This window comes from Girardinichthys multiradiatus, chromosome 19 (assembly GCF_021462225.1).
Source record: "Girardinichthys multiradiatus isolate DD_20200921_A chromosome 19, DD_fGirMul_XY1, whole genome shotgun sequence".
NCBI lineage: Eukaryota > Metazoa > Chordata > Actinopteri > Cyprinodontiformes > Goodeidae > Girardinichthys > Girardinichthys multiradiatus.
Window position 1 is genome coordinate 9,086,770 of NC_061811.1, and position 18,856 is coordinate 9,105,625.

The 18,856-nt window shown below is 41.0% G+C and overlaps 1 protein-coding gene across 2 annotated transcripts in view; it reads left to right on the forward strand.

Annotated features, from left to right (window-relative positions):
• The window catches only part of LOC124855318 (protein unc-79 homolog), a 63,505-nt gene extending 47,366 nt beyond the window's left edge, over positions 1-16,139 (forward strand). For both annotated transcript variants that reach the window (XM_047345071.1, XM_047345072.1), the window contains 18 exons: positions 934-1,035; positions 2,649-2,976; positions 3,062-3,202; positions 3,311-3,349; positions 3,435-3,547; positions 3,625-3,710; positions 4,062-4,235; positions 4,516-4,584; positions 4,660-4,770; positions 9,561-9,665; positions 9,746-9,823; positions 9,940-10,029; positions 10,137-10,312; positions 13,270-13,453; positions 13,557-13,760; positions 13,849-13,926; positions 15,433-15,474; positions 15,558-16,139. In XM_047345071.1, coding sequence (XP_047201027.1) covers positions 934-1,035; positions 2,649-2,976; positions 3,062-3,202; positions 3,311-3,349; positions 3,435-3,547; positions 3,625-3,710; positions 4,062-4,235; positions 4,516-4,584; positions 4,660-4,770; positions 9,561-9,665; positions 9,746-9,823; positions 9,940-10,029; positions 10,137-10,312; positions 13,270-13,453; positions 13,557-13,760; positions 13,849-13,926; positions 15,433-15,474; positions 15,558-15,746 — 2,309 coding nt within the window. In that variant the 3' untranslated portion in view covers positions 15,747-16,139. The remainder of the gene's footprint in view (positions 1-933; positions 1,036-2,648; positions 2,977-3,061; positions 3,203-3,310; positions 3,350-3,434; positions 3,548-3,624; positions 3,711-4,061; positions 4,236-4,515; positions 4,585-4,659; positions 4,771-9,560; positions 9,666-9,745; positions 9,824-9,939; positions 10,030-10,136; positions 10,313-13,269; positions 13,454-13,556; positions 13,761-13,848; positions 13,927-15,432; positions 15,475-15,557) is intronic.
• Positions 16,140-18,856: the final 2,717 nt, after the last annotated feature.

Genomic DNA, 18,856 nt, shown 5'->3' on the forward strand with positions numbered 1-18,856 from the left:
TAAAGCTAAAAACGGCATAACATTGCATTACTTTGCTTCTTTGAATCCAAACTCATCAACCAATGTTTATGCTCTTCAGTTAAAGCAATAAAAGAAAAAAAAAAATGTTTCATTGCTTTTAAAGTGTGTTCAAACTTTCAGATATTTTACCTGCACTAAACTAATTCCTTAAACATCGGATTTATCAGTTATAAATAGAAGATAACTGAAGCTACAACTAAACTGCTTGTTCCCATATATTTCTCGCCACAAAGATCTTATTGCTTTAATGTTAAAGTATTATTTTCAGTGTTATTGAATTCTTAGATTTTAACCTTTGTCTTATATATTCAGAGCGTAAGATGTCTGACTCCCATAATATCTGCTTTTCATGTAGAGGCTTGTTTGTCTTTTAGAAGACCTTGCTTCTCCTAGATACAACTTGTCAAAATAAAATCAGAATCAGCTTTATTCGCCAGGTCTCTGCAAATTAGCGAAGAATTTGACTTTAGAGTTTATTTTAGAGTTGTTTATTTAGAGAGACACCTTGGAGGAAGAAACTGTCTCTGTGGAGGCTGGTTTCTGCAGCTCCGACCTGAAGATACAAGTCTAAACAATTTGTGTCCAGGATGTGTGGGGTCTGCACCGATGTTAGCTGCCTTTTTTCTGACCCTAGATCTGAACTTGTCTAAAGCCTCAAACCCTACTTGCACATTGGAGAAAGATATCCTTGATATTTTATAAATATTTACAACATAAAATCTATCTTAGCTTGAAATTAAGGACTTACCATGCATTTTATTTCTATTTTTAGTGCATTAAACCTTTACTGTGAGGGGAAATTATGCTTTCTTTTACTTCTGTGTTGTTCTGTTGTTCAAACTTTATTCATACAGACATCTGGTCTGTCAAATATGTTGTAATGCACATGTTCTCTCCATTATTGCCCTGCAGATCACAAAGGTATGTCTGCCTTGGAAAAGCCCCGGGAATCAGCCTCAGCTCCAACTCTTGAAGCTGCTCTGCCTGAAACGAGCCATCGCTCTTCAGTGTCCAGTAGGAACCACAAGCTCCTCTACAGGATCTGTTTTAGCAACTTCTAATACCATTCCCCAGAAGCTTAAAATACATATAAACTTTTTTCTCTCCGATTGGCATTACATCTGAGTAAAATCTTCCTCTTTTAGATGAACTTATATTAATGACATTATGCTTGTTTGCTAAATGTCAGAGTAATGACAGAGAGTATTTGTTTTACTTCCTTCACATTCAGAAGTTTACATTTCCTCAGTATTTGACAGAATATGCCTTTTACAATTTAAACCTTGGGTCAGACATTTGGGGAATCCTTCCACAAGCATCTCTCAACAGATAACTGGACAGAACTGGTTAAACTGGATCAGGTTTGCTAACACACACTTTGCCCATACATTGTCTGGGGGACTGAGATCAGGGCTTTGTGATGGCCACTCCAAAAAACCGACTTTCACATTCTTAAAACACTTTTTTTATTTTTTATTTCGTGGTATGCTTAAGGGTATTATTTGGAAGACCCATTATAGTCTAAACTTTAACTTCCTGGCTGATGTTTCTTCAATATTTCCACGTAATGTTTTTTCTTTATTTAATATATCTTGCAAAGTACACCAATTCCTCCTGTAACAAAACACACCCACAACATGCTGCCACCTCCGTACTTCACAGTCAGAATGATGTTCTCAGGCTTGCAATATTTGTTATCAAATGTAAAAATGGTCATTATGGCAAAACACTTCAACGTTAGTTTCATCAGGCCACAGACCTTATCTCCAAAAGAAAGGCCTCTGTCTCTGATTGTATTTGCAAACTGTAATCTGGTATTTAATATCACTCTTGAAGGGGTGGCCTTTCCACCCATGTCAGCACAGGACTCGTTTCCCTGTGGATAATGACACTCTCTTATCACCTTCAGCCAGCATCTCCACAAAGTCTTCTGCTTTTCATCATGAGTTGATTCATACATTTCTAAAGCAGAACTCATTCATCATTTTGGACACAGAACCCATCCCTTTCCAGAACAGTATGATAGCTGGACATTCTCATGCTGTTTATACTTGCTTATAACTGTTTGAAGAGATGAACGCAGCACCTTCAGGTATCTGGAAATTGTAACCAAGGTTGAACCAGACGTGTGGAGGTCTCAAATTCTCTTCCTGATATCTTGATTGATTTATTTAGATTTTTCCATGGTGTCACACAAGGAAGCAGAGTGTTTGAGGTGATTTCGTAAAGTAAATTTACATGTGTGCCTCCAATTAAGTTAAATGTTGTTGATTAACCTATCAGACATTTAAAAAGCTATGACAGCATCATCTGGGCTTTCAGGAATTGTTTAAAGGCATATTAATCTTATTGAATGTAAACATCAGAATTTAAAGAAAGTAATAAAAGGTTTCTGAATTTTAGTCTCTCTCATTATTCTGGCATTTCACAAATAGAAGTGACCTAAACCAACATTTTCTCTGATTTATTGTCAGACAGTGGGGAGAAATAGAGTTGTGTCTATTTATACAGTGTATGTAAATATCTGGTTTCAACTCTTCTTAGATTGTGAAACTACAAATGGCCTGTAATCAAACTAAACATAATATGACTGTTATTGTTTGCTTCTTTTCTTGTTTGACCTTCAGCTCAGTACCGGCAGGCGAAACGAGGCTCTTTGGGCGCTCTGACGATGAGTCAGCTGATGAAGAGGCAGCTGGAGCATCAGTCCAGCGCACCACACAATATCTGCACCTGGGAAACCGGTCAGATGCTTGGGACTTTTCTCTATAACAACGTGAATTTTTCGGGAAATAATGCACACAGAGATGGTGAAACAAAAACTGAAGGGAACCGTGTCTTCTTCTTGGTAGGTCCCACAAAAACAAGCTTACTTTCAGCACCAAGCACGGTCAGCATGTTTGTCCCAGCACCTGAGGAGTTCATCGATGAGCAACCTACCACCATGTCTGACCGGTGACTAATTCATCACCTGTACTTGTATGAAAACCTAAGTTTAATACCCAGGCTAACTTGTTGTATTTTTTATGCTTTGCCTAAGGTGCCGAGACTGTGCAGCTGTGCTGGAAGAATATGACGAGGACACTCTAGCCCTTGCAGTGGTAGTTTTATCCATGTTCATCCACCTCAGCCCTGATTTGGCTGCTCCCATGCTTCTCGACATCATGCAGTCTGTGGGCAGGTAGGGCACAGGAGCTCCATCCACACAGCACTTCAGTTTCATAACTGGCTCTTTGATCTCATGCATGATTCCTCCCTGAGTTCATATCTGCTGCTTTGACTCCTGTAGGCTGGCATCGAGTGCCAATTTCTCCGGACAAGCCGAGAGGTATGAGACTTTGAAGCTGAGGCTAGAGACATTCAGATATTCTGCAGCAGGTGTGCACACAGAAATACTCTGTCTCTGTTTCCAGTATGCTCATCCCTGGAAATGTAGCAGGTGTGGCCAAGCAGTTTCTGCGTTGCATGTTTCACCAGCTGGCCCCTAATGGCATCCTGCCCCAGCTCTTCCAGAGCAACATCAAAGGTCTGCTTCATCTTTTCAGCCAAAGTAAATCTGATTCTGCAAGAAATAAAATCGTCTTTTTTCTAATATCTTCACAGATGGGAGTTTCCTGCGAACACTTGCGTCTTCTCTGATAGACTTCAATGAGCTGAGCTCTGTTGCAGCTCTCAACATGCTGCTTGAGGTGCGGTTTTTTTCTCCTTGCATGCAATTAATGCAACCATCAGGGGGAGCTCTTGTCAAACAATAAGCTTTTCTTGGCTCTGGCAGCAGAAGTCCATTTAAAACAAGAAACTGTGTAAACATTTCTAGAACCTGTGCGAACCTGGCAGCATGCTGCTACTTTGTTGTTTCTGTTAAATCAAATAATTAAAAATGTAAATGCATGAGCTGTCTGCACTACATGCTCAGCCACCTGCTTCCATCATCGGTGCTCTGATAAACCAGGACTGAACAATCACCTAAATGGAAATATCCTGGATTAAAGAATTGCATTACAAAACCATGTTATGTTTTATCCCTCCATGCCCTCCAGGGCTTAAACAACAAAAAGAGTCTACCAGCAGGGGGCACAATGCTGCACTGCCTGGACAACATTGCCACCTTCATGGAGGCTCTCCCCATGGACTCTCCCAGCAACCTGTGGACAACCATCTGCAACCAGTTCCAGACCTTCCTCACAAAACTGCCCTCCGTCCTTCCTCTAAAGGTAGATATCAACTCTTCCGCTCACTCAGTCATGGTCTGATATGATTTAATGTGATTACAGTGGAAGGAAAAAGCATCTAGCGGTGTCTTTGTCTGGTTCAATAGGACAGTCTTAAAATTGTAATTGATTTGACTCTGATGCTTTTAACCTTGGACGTCAAATTAGTGAGTGCACCACATCCAGGAACAGGACCATGCACTGTGCAGTCTTTTATTTTTATTTTTTAAAGAACGATAGCAGCCTAGATTGGTCAAATATGTTGCAATGTGTGTCTCCACAGTGCCCAATGGATTCCAGTTTAAGGATAATTATTTGTCTTCTAAAGATCCCAACCACAAACGCAACTCGGGTAAGTTCAATAAAACATTTGAAATTTCTTTAAACAGGTGTGAAAATTTAGGTGAAACATCTTGAAATGTTGCAGAGTCTCCTGGAGCCTTTCTCTAAGCTGCTGAGCTTCGTGATCCAGTATGGCTCGTTCAGCCTGTCCTACCTTGTTGAACTGTGTGGACTGTGCTACAAAGCCTTCAACAAGGTACTCTTTAGTCAGGAACACATTCAACTCTTCATCCCCAAACGGCTCCCTGCAGAAAAAAAAAAAAAAAAAACTATTTCTAGGCTTAAATGTCTTAACATTTTTATTCATCTTTTTCAATATGTTTTATGTTTCAGTGTAATTCTTTATTATAACAGCATCCCCTATTTTGAGGTGAGGATTTTATGGGGTGGATTGTGATTGGGTTATCTAGACTAGTTTAATCCGGGCGTCTTGTAACATAGGTTGAGATTTTTAGGTTGAAAGTAGCCAAATTTGATGCTGCTTTGGAATATATTCAATTTAATTCTATTCAATTTATTTACAGGTCCTTCTCAAAATATTAGCATATTGTGATAAAGTTAATTATTTTCCATAATGTCATGATGAAAATTTAACATTCATATATTTTAGATTCATTGCACACTAACTGAAATATTTCAGGTCTTTTATTGTCTTAAAACGGATGATTTTGGCATACAGCTCATGAAAACCCAAAATTCCTATCTCGCAAAATTAGCATATTTCATCCGACCAATAAAAGAAAAGTGTTTTAATACAAAAAACGTCAACCTTCAAATAATCATGTACAGTTATGCACTCAATACTTGGTCGGGAATCCTTTGGCAGAAATGACTGCTTCAATGCGGCGTGGCATGGAGGCAATCAGCCTGTGGCACTGCTGAGGTCTTATGGAGGCCCAGGATGCTTCGATAGCGGCCTTTAGCTCATCCAGAGTGTTGGGTCTTGAGTCTCTCAACGTTCTCTTCACAATATCCCACAGATTCTCTATGGGGTTCAGGTCAGGAGAGTTGGCAGGCCAATTGAGCACAGTGATACCATGGTCAGTAAACCATTTACCAGTGGTTTTGGCACTGTGAGCAGGTGCCAAGTCGTGCTGAAAAATGAAATCTTCATCTCCATAAAGCTTTTCAGCAGATGGAAGCATGAAGTGCTCCATAATCTCCTGATAGCTAGCTGCATTGACCCTGCCCTTGATAAAACACAGTGGACCAACACCAGCAGCTGACACGGCACCCCAGATCATCACTGACTGTGGGTACTTGACACTGGACTTCTGGCATTTTGGCATTTCCTTCTCCCCAGTCTTCCTCCAGACTCTGGCACCTTGATTTCCGAATGACATGCAGAATTTGCTTTCATCTGAAAAAAGTACTTTGGACCACTGAGCAACAGTCCAGTGCTGCTTCTCTGTAGCCCAGGTCAGGCGCTTCTGCCGCTGTTTCTGGTTCAAAAGTGGCTTGACCTGGGGAATGCGGCACCTGTAGCCCATTTCCTGCACACGCCTGTGCATGGTGGCTCTGGATGTTTCTACTCCAGACTCAGTCCACTGCTTCCTCAGGTCCCCCAAGGTCTGGAATCGGCCCTTCTCCACAATCTTCCTCAGGGTCCGGTCACCTCTTCTCGTTGTGCAGCGTTTTCTGCCACACTTTTTCCTTCCCACAGACTTCCCACTGAGGTGCCTTGATACAGCACTCTGGGAACAGCCTATTCATTCAGAAATTTCTTTCTGTGTCTTACCCTCTTGCTTGAGGGTGTCAATAGTGGCCTTCTGGACAGCAGTCAGGTCGGCAGTCTTACCCATGATTGGGGTTTTGAGTGATGAACCAGGCTGGGAGTTTTAAAGGCCTCAGGAATCTTTTGCAGGTGTTTAGAGTTAACTCGTTGATTCAGATGATTAGGTTCATAGCTCGTTTAGAGACCCTTTTAATGATATGCTAATTTTGCGAGATAGGAATTTTAGGTTTTCATGAGCTGTATGCCAAAATCATCTGTATTAAGACAATAAAAGACCTGAAATATTTCAGTTAGTGTGCAATGAATCTAAAATATATGAATGTTAAATTTTCATCATGACATTATGGAAAATAATGAACTTTATCACAATATGCTAATATTTTGAGAAGGACCTGTATATAGCACCAATTCACAACACATGTTGTCTCAAGGCACTTCACAAAAGTCAGGTACATACATTCCAATTAATCCTAACCATTGAACAGTGCAGTCAGAGTTAGTTATTTATTCAAATTGGATAAAATGTTTTTCTGTCTAAGGAAACCCATCAGATTGCATCCAGTCAGTGACTTGCAGCATTCACTCCTCCTGGATGACCATGTAGAGACAGTGGACAGTCACTGGCGTTGCCTTTGTAGCAATCCCTCATACTGAGCATGCATGTAGCGACAGTGGAGAGGAAAAACTCCCTTTTAACAGGAAGAAACCTCCAGCAGAACCAGAACCAGGCTCAGTGTGAGCGGCCATCTGCCACGACTGACTGGGGCTTAGAGAGAACAGAGCAGAGACACAAAGAGAACAAAGAAGCACTGATCCAGGAGTACTCTCTATGGGAAGGAAAAGTAAATGTTAATGGATGTAGCTCCTTTAGTCGTTTCACCTAGAAAGAAAAAACATATAAACTCTGAGCCAGTTTTCAAGGTTAGAGTCTGAAAGAGAGCACATAGAATTAGTTACAGTTAAGCTCAGTCAATCGCCATGTCAATCGATGTGTGTGATTCTATTTTCTATTAAATTAAAATTACAAAGGAATTGCTTTGTAATAGTCGCCTGTGGTGGTGGGCCAAATTTTTACCATTCTTGAATTGTGGTTGTGGGCCAAACAAAATCATTACAAGGGCCGCAAATGGCCCCTAGGCCACATTTTGGACACCCCTGATCCAGACAATTTGGTGTTGCATTATTTTATTTTATTTCACTGCAATGATGAAGTTAAATATAAAGGAGGGGCTTAATATAGACCTCTAGATTAGCTTTGCTGCTTCTAAGTCAAAACATTTTTCAACTTAGAGGCTCAAATTAGAAAGATAGTCCCAGGGGTGACCAATATATTATTTGGATATTACTTAATTATGAATTAAATAATATCCAAAATATGGTGTGAAAATTGCCATGAATGGCCTATGTGTGTGATGCAGTTAAGGCAAAAATTATTCATATCTCCAGCAAATTTACGTTTAAACTTATGTTCATTCAAGCAGGAAGCTTGAATGAATAATGGTGGTGATGGTGGTTAGGGTTTGTCATGAAACTGGTGGGTTGCCGGTTCAAACCCTGGCTCTTTCTGTCTCAATCGTTGTGTCCTTGGGCAAGACACTTCACCTGCCTTGCCTGCTGATGGTGGTCAGAGGGTTCGGTAGCGGTGATTGTATTGTAGCCTTACTTCTGTCAGTCTGCCCCAGGGTAGCTGTGGCTACAGTGTAACTCACCACTATCAGTGTGTTTATGAATGTGTGGATGACTGATTATGGTCAAGGTAAAAGTTAAAAGAAACAATTTGGTAAAACTATAAACGTCTAGACTATTTGGTGTTTGATAATATATTTCTTTTTTGTAAAATAATGCAGCGAAATACAACATGGTGACTCAAGTTAGATCCCTGCATTAGCTTTTCTGGCCAATAGTGGATTAATATGTAATTATATAAAGCAGAAAATCATATTTTTACCTTAGAGATTCAGATTGAAAAGTTAGTCGTGAGTGTCAACTTATGTGATGGCTATATTTAAGAATGTTCAAAAATGTTGTTTGAATTGCCGTCAGTGGCGGCCCGTTTGGGTAGAACTCCTGTGTAACTTACTAAGAAGTGAGCTGGCACTCCTTAACTTTGATCCCAACTATAACCTTCTGAAAAAACGCATGCTGTTAGCGGTTACAGCGTTAAAAATATTGTGTACTAACAACTAAAAAGTGGCTGAGAGAACCCATCTGGGCCCCGGGGGGTTGGGGGTTAAACCAATCTGCAGCACCGAGGGTGTTGAGCTGCTGTTTGCTGGCGTCTCGCTCATCACTTTTATGCTCCTGCTTCCCTGGCTCTCCACTCAGCTAGAAATGTGGCCTGATATCACAGATGATGAAGTAAATAATCAACCAGTATTGATTGACGAGATTAGTTTGTGTGCCGGAGCCGGTGATGTATGGTTGCATTTCTTTGTGACAGAGATTGAGCCTACCCTGTTATCCACCACTGTCAGCACTGCATGCTTTATGTCGCCCGTTGTATTGATTTTCCACTCTGTTTAATTCCTCACCTTGCAAACACTGCATATCAAAACCTACAGTTGCCTTGGTAGAGTGTGTTTGGTTTCAGCAATGTAGGGTTGCTTTATATTTGGCCCTGCTACAGCCTCAGAGGTTAAACTCTTTGAAAATATTAACACTTCTCCCTGCTGCACTGCACAATATTTGACCAGAACCTCTTAAGGGAGCTTAAGAACAGTCGCTTGATTTGCTATTTACCAAACTGGCACGCTCCATTAACTTTTAATTATAAGAGTGCGGTGTACAGGTACGCGCATGGACAAAGCCACATATTGAGAAACATCAGCTCTGCAGGAGCAAGAGGAAACATGAACATAAGCAAACATGACTGCAAATAGAAAGAGAGAGGAAAACTAGAAGCCAGAAGATGACAGCGTGGTTTGTAAACAGGCAGCTGGGCTTTGTGTGGAGGGGATGAACAAAGAGAGCAGCCTGTCCTCAGGGAGGTTGAAGGCAGCCTGACAGCCTCATCTGAGCTGCCTGGGATTCAGGGAGAACAGATCTGGACTGGCCTAAATCTACTCCTCAGTTTCGCTATTCTCAGTCTCCCTGCATGCCCTCCTCTCCCTCCCGCTGCCTGTCCTTCCCCCTCTTTTCAACCTACAGAGTTTATGCTCTCCGCACAGCATGAGTAAGGAAGAGTGTTAATAGAAAAAGGCAGTCTTGCTGCTTCAGTACATTTACTCCCCTCTCTGTCCCCTTGCATCCAGGAGAGAGATAAGTTCTACATGTCCCGCATTGTGGTGTTGGAGCTTCTGCAGGCTCTCAAGTTCAAGTCTCCTTTGCCTGATACAAACTTGTTACTGCTGGTCCAGGTAAAATGCTCTGTTCATTACAGTAAAAAACAGCCTTACAGCCTGAATGTAGGTCTTTAAAATGCTGTGAATGTTGTCAGTTTGTTTGTGCAGATATAGGAACACGTCTAGCAGAATCCACCATCATCCAAAAGCACATGATTTCCACGCTGCCGGGGGTGAGACTTAAAACCGTGTGTGTTACAACGTTATTAAGATGAGCCTAATAAAACAGCAGGACGAACAGACGGACCTCTGTGATTCCTCTAAGATAAGCTGTTTGTATCCCCAACAGTGTACAACTGCAGCAATGGAATGCATGAGGCAGTACATCAGTGAGCTGCTGGACTTCATTGCAGATATGCATACTCTAACTAAACTAAAAGTAAGTCTTACTCTGTATGTGAGGCTTGTATTACACCTCACTGGTAGAAGATTTTTCAGATTTTAGCCTGTTTTTGATGTTTTCCGCACTTTAAATCACTGTTTCAGAACCACATGAAGGCGTGCTGTCAGCCGCTGCACGAGGACACCTTTGGGGGAAATCTGAAAGTGGGCTTGGCGCAAGTTGCAGCCATGGAGATCAGCAAAGGAAATCACCGTGATAACAAAGCTGTGGTCCGGTATCTCCCCTGGCTTTACCATCCGCCATCCACCATGCAGCAAGGGTAAGAACGCCGAACTAAGAGCCATTCAGTGATGTCACAGAGACATAACAAACACACCTACTTATTTACTTACTATGCATTACAGGCCTGTTTCATACCAGACTTCTGAATACCTTTTAACCCTACATTTCTACGGGGCAAGCTGCCCCAGTGGTTTTTAGTAAGGGGAGGGGAGGGGGACAGGAAGTGGCATTGTGGGACTTTTCTAGATCACATTTGGAAACAAGCTGAACATGCATATCCCCTAACAAACATAAACGGTTTTTAAGGGCAAAATAACCACTGTGATGTCTGGTTTGAATTATTTGAATATAAAATAACCACATATTCAATAAATTAGAGTGTTATCAAAAACTCACACAGTCGGATGTTTTTAAGCCTTTATTTCTGTTAATTATGATGATTATCTGCTTATAGCTAAGGAAAACACGACATTTAAGAACGCAATATTACATCACACCAATAAAAAAACATTATTACACAGAAATGTGAACTTAATGAAAAATGTTTAATACCTGCTTACAGGTGGTTATTTAATTAGATCCATGTGATATTTTGTAACCTCTGAAATCATTTTAGCTCAAGCGTGAAAAAGGGGAAAATGTGAGGAAAATCCTGCTAGGACAGCAGAACTGTTTTTTATATTAAATCATATTGAATATGACTGATAGCAGGTGTGAATTTAAGCAGAAAAAAACAAAACAAAAGAGGCTTCAATACAGTATTAGTATTAGTTCAAGAATGTGAACATTTAGGCAGCCAGATTATTGCATCTTTTGATTTTCTACATTATTATTTCATTTACACATGATTGCCTAGAATCTTCCTGTTTATTTTACAGGCTCAAATTGTAGCTGTTTAGTCAAGTGGGTGCAAATTAAATGTCATAATGAAGTATTTAACATGCTTCAACATCCTTATTAGGAGGAGGAATGAGCAGGATCAGAGAGGCACATGCTATCTTGGGACTCCAGTTCAACACTAAAATACAATAAATGTTTATTCAGTCTCTTAGATTTACCCTTCCCTTTTTATTTTATTACTGTCTTGCATCAGTATAACTTAGGATCTGCAGGGCTAGTTCTCTGTAACTGTTCTGGCACTAATTGTGGGATTTCAAGGTGACATGTTTAGTACAATTTACCACCAGCACTTGTTTTATAGGTACGCATATTATTTGACAAGAACTATCTGACCGAACCATCCTTCATGAAAAGAAAAAAAATAATTATCACAGCATCTTCATTTTTAGAGAGGACAAATCAAAGTTCTCCTTTAATGTGCAACATTACGTCTCTTGTTAGTCTAAAATAGTCTGGACTGTAAAGTGTAAGTTATCAATCTTCATAAACTCCACTTTATGGTCTTGCCCAGTATATGACCTCAAAGCAAGACCAGTAGGACTTTATGGACCTTCAGTGGTGTGAAAAAGTATTTGCCCTCTTACAGATATCTTCTGCCTTTACGTTTTTGTCACACTTAAATGTTTCAGATCATCAAACAAATTTAATATTTGACAAAGATAACATGAATAATCAGTCAGATAAAAATGAGTTTCAAGATTTTATTCAGGGAAACAAAACGTGAAAAAGTAACTGTCCCCTAAACCTAATAACTTATGCCACCCTTGGTGGCAACAACTGCAATCAAGCATCTTTGATAACTGACAGAGTCATTTACATCGCTGGAGAATGGCACAATTATCTAAATACAACCACATTGGTAGGCTGTGGAAGAATAGTCTGTTTAGAGTCATGCCAGAGCTTGTCAATCTGATTTAAGGCCTTACTTTGGCTAGGCCACTCCAAAACCTTTTTTTATTGAGGCTTTCAGAGGTGGATTTGATGGTGTGCTTTGGATCATCGTCCTGCTGCACAACTTAAGGGTACCTGAGCTTCACTGATGGCCAGGCATTGACCTTCAGACTTTTCTCATCAAGAGCAGAATTCATGGTTCCATCAGTTACACCAAGCCATTCAGATCCTGAAGCAACAAACCTGCCCCAGACCATCACACTACCACCAAAATGTTTGTCTGTCAGTGTAATATTCTTTTACTAAAATTTCGTTTTAGTTTTATGACAGATGTAACAGGATACAACCCTTCCAAAAAGTCAGCTTCTTTTCGCACTGCTCCACTAAATATTTTCCCAGAAGTCTTGAGGATCATTGACATGTTTTTTAGCAAATGTGAGATGGACTTTTGTTTGCTATTTGTTTAGCAGTAGTTCTAACCTCAGAGCTCCTATGGAGTGGAGAGAGTTCCCTGGAGTAACTTTGGTAGACCAGGAACACCCTAAGAAGGTTTTCCACTGTTCCATGTTTTCTCCATTTGTGGATAATGGCTCTCACTGTGGTTCAATGGAGTTCAAGAACCTTAGAAATGTCTTTGAAATATTCCAAATGTCTAAAAATCCCTTCCAGATTGATAGATGTCAATGACTTTCTCATCTTTTCTTGAATTTCTGTATATTGGCGCATGGTGTGTTGCTTTCTGTCAATTTGTTTAACCTACATCATTCTTTATGCATGGTGTTCCTTTTTATGGGATTTGAATAGTTATTTCTAATAATAAATGAAATCATCATTTGAAAACTGTTCCTTGTATTTCCTCAGGTTAACTAATATTACGATTTGTTTGACGAAGCATTGAACTGTGACAAAAAACAGAAGAAAAAGAAGTCTGCTTGGGGACAATGCTTTTTCACTGCATTGTAAATAAGATTGATTATGTTGGTTAGATCAAGAGTTTTCCCAGTGGCTCATTTTTGAATAATTTAAAGGCCTCAGCCTCAACATCAAGTGATGCTTACTAAAGCTTGCACAAACAAAGCTGAAAGGATCTTAGTGTTTTGGCATGGTTGCCTTTGGTGAAGGCTTTGTAGGAGAATTATGGATGCAGAGCCTGTATTCTGAACTGCTTTGTTAATCTAAATTCATCTTTTGTTTCCTGCTCAGGCCAAAAGAATTCATTGAGTGTGTGTCCCACATCCGGCAGCTGTCCTGGCTGCTGTTGGGGTCCCTGACACACTGTGCCTTACACCAGGGCTCCATCTCCTGCATGCCCATCCCGCTAGACGCTGGCTCCCACATTGCAGATCATCTTATTGTCATCCTTATTGGCTTCCCAGAGCAGTCAAAGGTCCGGCTGACACAGAACTCCTCACCTGACGGCTTACTTGTTTTGTTAATATGGGCTACCTGTTTTAATTCTTTTTAATTAAGTTTATCATTGTCGTCCACAGACGTCGGTGCTGCACATGTGCTCCCTGTTCCATGCTTTCATGTTTGCCCAGCTGTGGACAATCTACTGCGAGCAGGCAGCCGCTGCACCGTCGCTGCAGAACCAGAACCAGACAGAGTTTTCATCCAGTGCCATCCTTACGGGCCTGGAGTTCTGGAGCCGGGTAACCCCCAGCATCCTCCAGCTCATGGCCCACAATAAAGTGGTAAGTGTTCACCTCACTGTTTATACAATAAGATAAACACCGGTCATGTCTGACAAAATCCTGGATTAGATTTGTATTTGTCTCCCAGATGGTAGAGATGGTTTGTCTTCATGTCATCAGTTTGATGGAAGCCCTGCAGGAATGCAACTCAACCATCTTTGTGAAGGTTTGCTTTAATTTTTCTTGTTCTTTATATCAAATATCACTTTGAAAACGTATTTGCCCCATTTGAGATTTCTGCAATTTTTGCCTATTGTCACACTTAATTATAAAAAGCAATTCCTTAATGATGGTTTCATTTATTAAGAGAAAAAAAGGCTATTCAAACCTATTTTGAAATAGGTTGCAGTGTCACCTGTTAAATCATTTATTAACCAAATGTTTTGGAAAACTGAGTTCAATTTCACCAGCCACACCAAGGCCCGATCACTTCTTGCAGAAGAAGAAGAAATCACTTAATTAGAACCTGTCTGACAGCATGAAGTAGACTCAAAGATCTCATAAAGCAACACATAAAACAGATCAGAGACACAAAGTCGTTAACATCTGTTAATCTGGAAAAGGTTACAAAGCAATTTCTAAGGCTTTGTAACCTGGCCCTGGATGACTTGCTTTAATCAATGGAACCAACATTTCTACTCTCGACCAGAAACTCCTGAAGGAGAAAGCCTGGCCATCAGCTTGGTAACTGCAAGCTCATTTAGGTTATGTAGCAGGACAAAAATTAAAAACACACCAGCTAGACCACGTCTGAGTAGGGCAAAAATAAAAAACAAAACAAGTTTTTGGGAGTGGCCTAGTCAAAGTCTGAAGCTGTGACATGGCCTTAAACAGACCATCCATATTTAACAGCCTCCAGTATGGCTGAATTAACACCTTATCACTCAGAAGAGTGGGTGGCACAACCAGAAGGCAATTACTTTTCCACAAAGGGCCAGGTTAGGTTTGATAGCTTTTTCCTCCTGATAAATGAAATCATGTTTTCAAAACATGATTTTGTATTTACTCAGATAATCTTTGATATTAAAATGTATTTATATCATGAATTGTAATTTTGGAGTTGGGCCCAAGTGCAGACAGGAACGTTGGTTGAGCACTTTGAGGATTTAATGATAACAGAAAACTTACAAGAAATACAAAGAGAACAGAACTTGAAGCACAGGCAGTCATAGGCAGAACAACGGAGTGAAACACAAAATACGGGGAAAAAAGGGAGGAACCAGGGGAGAACAATGAGAACCAGAAAGCTTAAATACTGAGGGAAGTGTGCAGAATGACTTTGGATGCCGGTGTTTTTACCAGGAGATTACATGGCTGAGCCAGGAGGTAAGCTGGGAGACTAATTAACACAGAGAGGCTAAATAGAGAAACAAAGCAACACTAAATCAAGGGACAAATACTAATTGGGGGAAATAAACTAGAATATACAGGGAATGGAACACAGGAAGAAACTAAAGAAATTAATTAAGTAGGCAAGAGCTAATTAACACTGAAGAACACAGATAAAACAAAATTAATATATATACACCTAACACCTAACGATCATAACAAATTGGCTATCCGAAACATTTAAGTGTGACCAAAAAAACAATAACAGAAGAAATCTGTAAGGGAGAAAATCCTTTTTTACAGCACTGTACATTAATACCTATTGATTTTTACTCCTTTTTAGTTAATTCCAATGTGGCTACCTATGATTCAATCCAACCTTAAGGTAAGGGATTCAGTTTTAATAAACAAGTCAGCCCTTTTTCACAATTTCAAACTACATCTGATCAGTCTTTGTTTCTCCACAAGCATCTGTCAGCTGGCCTACAGCTGCGTCTTCAGGCCATCCAGAACAGGGTGAACCACCAGTGCCTGCAGGGCCAGACATCTGGGGCACCCCCGTTCGTGCTGCGCAAATGGCTCCAGTGCACGCAGTTCAAGATGGCTCAGGTGGAAATCCAGTCATCAGAGGCGGCCTCGCAGTTCTACCCCATGTGACCGTCTCTGCTCTTGTTGCCGGGTCCGCTTGATCCCAACACCTGCATACAGCTGCCTTGGCTGAACTCTGTGACCGAAAACAGGACTCCACTAACGGATACTGTGCTGGATTCATTTTAAAAAGGAAGCATTTTTAGCACCTTTAATACTTGTACAGAAAATCTATGCTATTTTAAAGTAATTACTGTGGAACTGGTGATTAAAGGGTGGGTAAATGTATTTTGTGCCTAAGGAGGATGACTGTGAATAATTTCTATTGTCCCATGTTAGTAAAAGCAAAGGTGTAAAACACAAATGCTTCTATACTATAAGCTGACTCTGTTATACTGATATCCTGTCACTTTCTACGTTGTTTGGTTTCAAGCTCGATATTAAAGTTTTTCTAAACATTGAGCCACTTTGTCAGTTTGTATTAATTAGCGGCCCCTTGAAAATTCAAATGTGACATTCTCTGCCCATTGATGTCCTCGCCGACGTGGAAAATGTCCAGTTTACCATAATGAAGGTGTGATAAAATCAGTTCTGCAGTGCACTCCTCTGAACGAGAAACCCTCAGGCGCCTGCGGGAAAAAGAAAAACTAAATGACAAGATGGGCATCACCTAGCTCGCAGTCTGAGATCCTTGTCAGACTGTCAGTCATGCTGCCTTCTGCAATCAGGGCTCAGATCGATCAGGGGTCAATCTGAGGCGCAGCAGAAGCTGTGTAACTCGATAACGCGGAGCCAGACATTGGAGGTAAACAAGACCATTTCGGTTGTGCCCCCCTCCCAACCTTACCTACTCCATCCTTCTCCTCTTTGGCAGCAGCAAAACAGATTGGTCCCCGCATATACCAAGCAAACACAATTACCTTTTGGACTAATGAGGTTTGTTGTGATTAAGCATTGTTGTGGGGTCTAACTGTATTACCACAAGACTCTTGTCTGAGAATAACAGATGACATGACAGCAGGGATAGAAAGCGAAGCACTACATTAATCTCTGTTTTCATCTTCATCCCTGCTGCAAAGATTTCATTTTCAACCTTTAAGATAAATTAGATCGGGTGATATAAATGTATTCAGCTGAGGGAAAGTAGCTACTTTACTGACCAAAAGTTTTTTGTTATTACATATATTTTTAATATCCTTTTTTAGTCTATTCATATTTGTTAGGACTTGTGCAGAAAGGTGTATTTCAAATGAGTCTCGTAATTATATCACACATGACTAATAAGCATGGACAAAGTCCTAAGTGCAAAAACAAACACACAAATACTCCCACATGACCTCAAGCTAGCTGAATCAGGCTGCAGCGCCCCATCTCATCAACCTCTAGTCTTGGCTCATCAAAGAGCCACTCTCCTGCTGTGCCCCTGTGTGGGTTACTGCGCATTCAAGTGATGATGGATGCAGGTGTGTATGTGCATGTGTCCCCTGCCCGTGCATAGGTGTTTGTGCGGGATTAATCAAGTCCCACTTTGCTCCGGGATTGGATCTGTCAGCCACAACCACCGTTGTGATCGTTTGAACTCGCAGGCCCTTTCCGAGAGAGAGATTCTCTCATTAGCGGCAGCTTATGTAATCAGTGTCCCACAGGTATCCAGCTCTTTCCCCGCCCTTGCTTGCTGCCTGCCGCCTCCTGTAGGACCATATGGGAGCACTGACCTGATGAGCAGGCAGGTGGATGTACTGAACCAGGGTAATTAGCACTGGCCGATGACCTCACAGAAGGAGAGAGTTGTGAGACGGTCCTTAGAGATTGTGAAGGTCAGCTTTGAAAGGATTTTACACACATCATCTGGTGTGTCCACAGGTGGCCTACCTTGATTAAAGAATGTACATTTCAAAGAATCTACATGCCCTCTTGGCACTCTGAGAGCTTTGAAAATTTGTTGAGACAGTCACAAACCCTCGTACCCCCTGCTGAGCACTGTCACATTGCTTTTATTACAGTCAACTCCACAGCGTCCTGGCTGGACAATGCATGAATGTTTAAATTGCTCACGGTGTCCACTGGCATCACCATCAACCACCATCTAAAGCAGGGTAGGCAGAGTACTCTATAGCTCCTCTTTCGCATTTTATTTCATTGGCATTACTCTTCAGTGCTCTTGTCCATCAGCCCTGTACAGGTTATATCTATGCTCGTTTTGCAGCGTTAGGCACACTTCACATACACTTACCTAAAAAAATGTGAAAATTTGCGTGTAGTCGATTATTTCTTTGTTGTACTAATGCTTCTTTGCAATAAACCTTATTCTGTTGGAAAGTCTGTTTATTTCCCCTTAAATGGTGCCACATTGTAAGGCAAATGTGTTTTGTGGGTTGAGCAGCAGAGTTGAGTATGTGACATATTGGCAATTTTACAATTTGTAGGTTTAACAAGGTGGTGCCTCAGAGGTGCATAGAGAAACTTTACACATACCTCCTCATGCTGGTCACCAACTTGAACACACACTGCTGTGGGATGGCATCCCATTCTTCAGCCAGGATTTGTCGCAAATCAGTAAATATGGTTGCGCCTGTCACTCTGGTATGAACCGCACGTCCGAGCTGATCACTGATAAACCCTGCTCTGTGGCTGCCAACATTGACATCATGGAAGATAGAGTTCAGTCCCTTGGAGGGGAAATATAGGACAACCCCTGGTTACAAAATCTCAGGTTTATATGTTTCAGCAATGAGAAAGCCTCCAATAAGGGAAATCCCACCACAGAGTATCATACTGCCTCCACCAAAAGCTCACACCCTCAAGTCTGCAGCTCAACTAACAAATGCATTTCTTTACAAATGTGGCACCAACAAGGAGAAAATAACATTTTTAACAGTATAAGATTCATTGCCAAGAAGCGTTGTTACAACAAAGAAACAAGTCAACCAAAGACAGATCATCGTACTTGGAAGTTTAGAATGTTAACCTCTTTAAGATGTATAGAAAGATGTAAGCCTTTCTATTCCCCCCGTGAGTTGGCGACTTTAACAAAGGTAATCTCACCCACAAACTCCCCAAATATAGACAGTTTATAAAATGTCCGACCAGAGAGGACAACATTCTGGATCGCTGTTACACCACCATCAGAGACGCTTATCATGCCGTCCCACGTGCTGCACTGGGCCAATCCGACCACA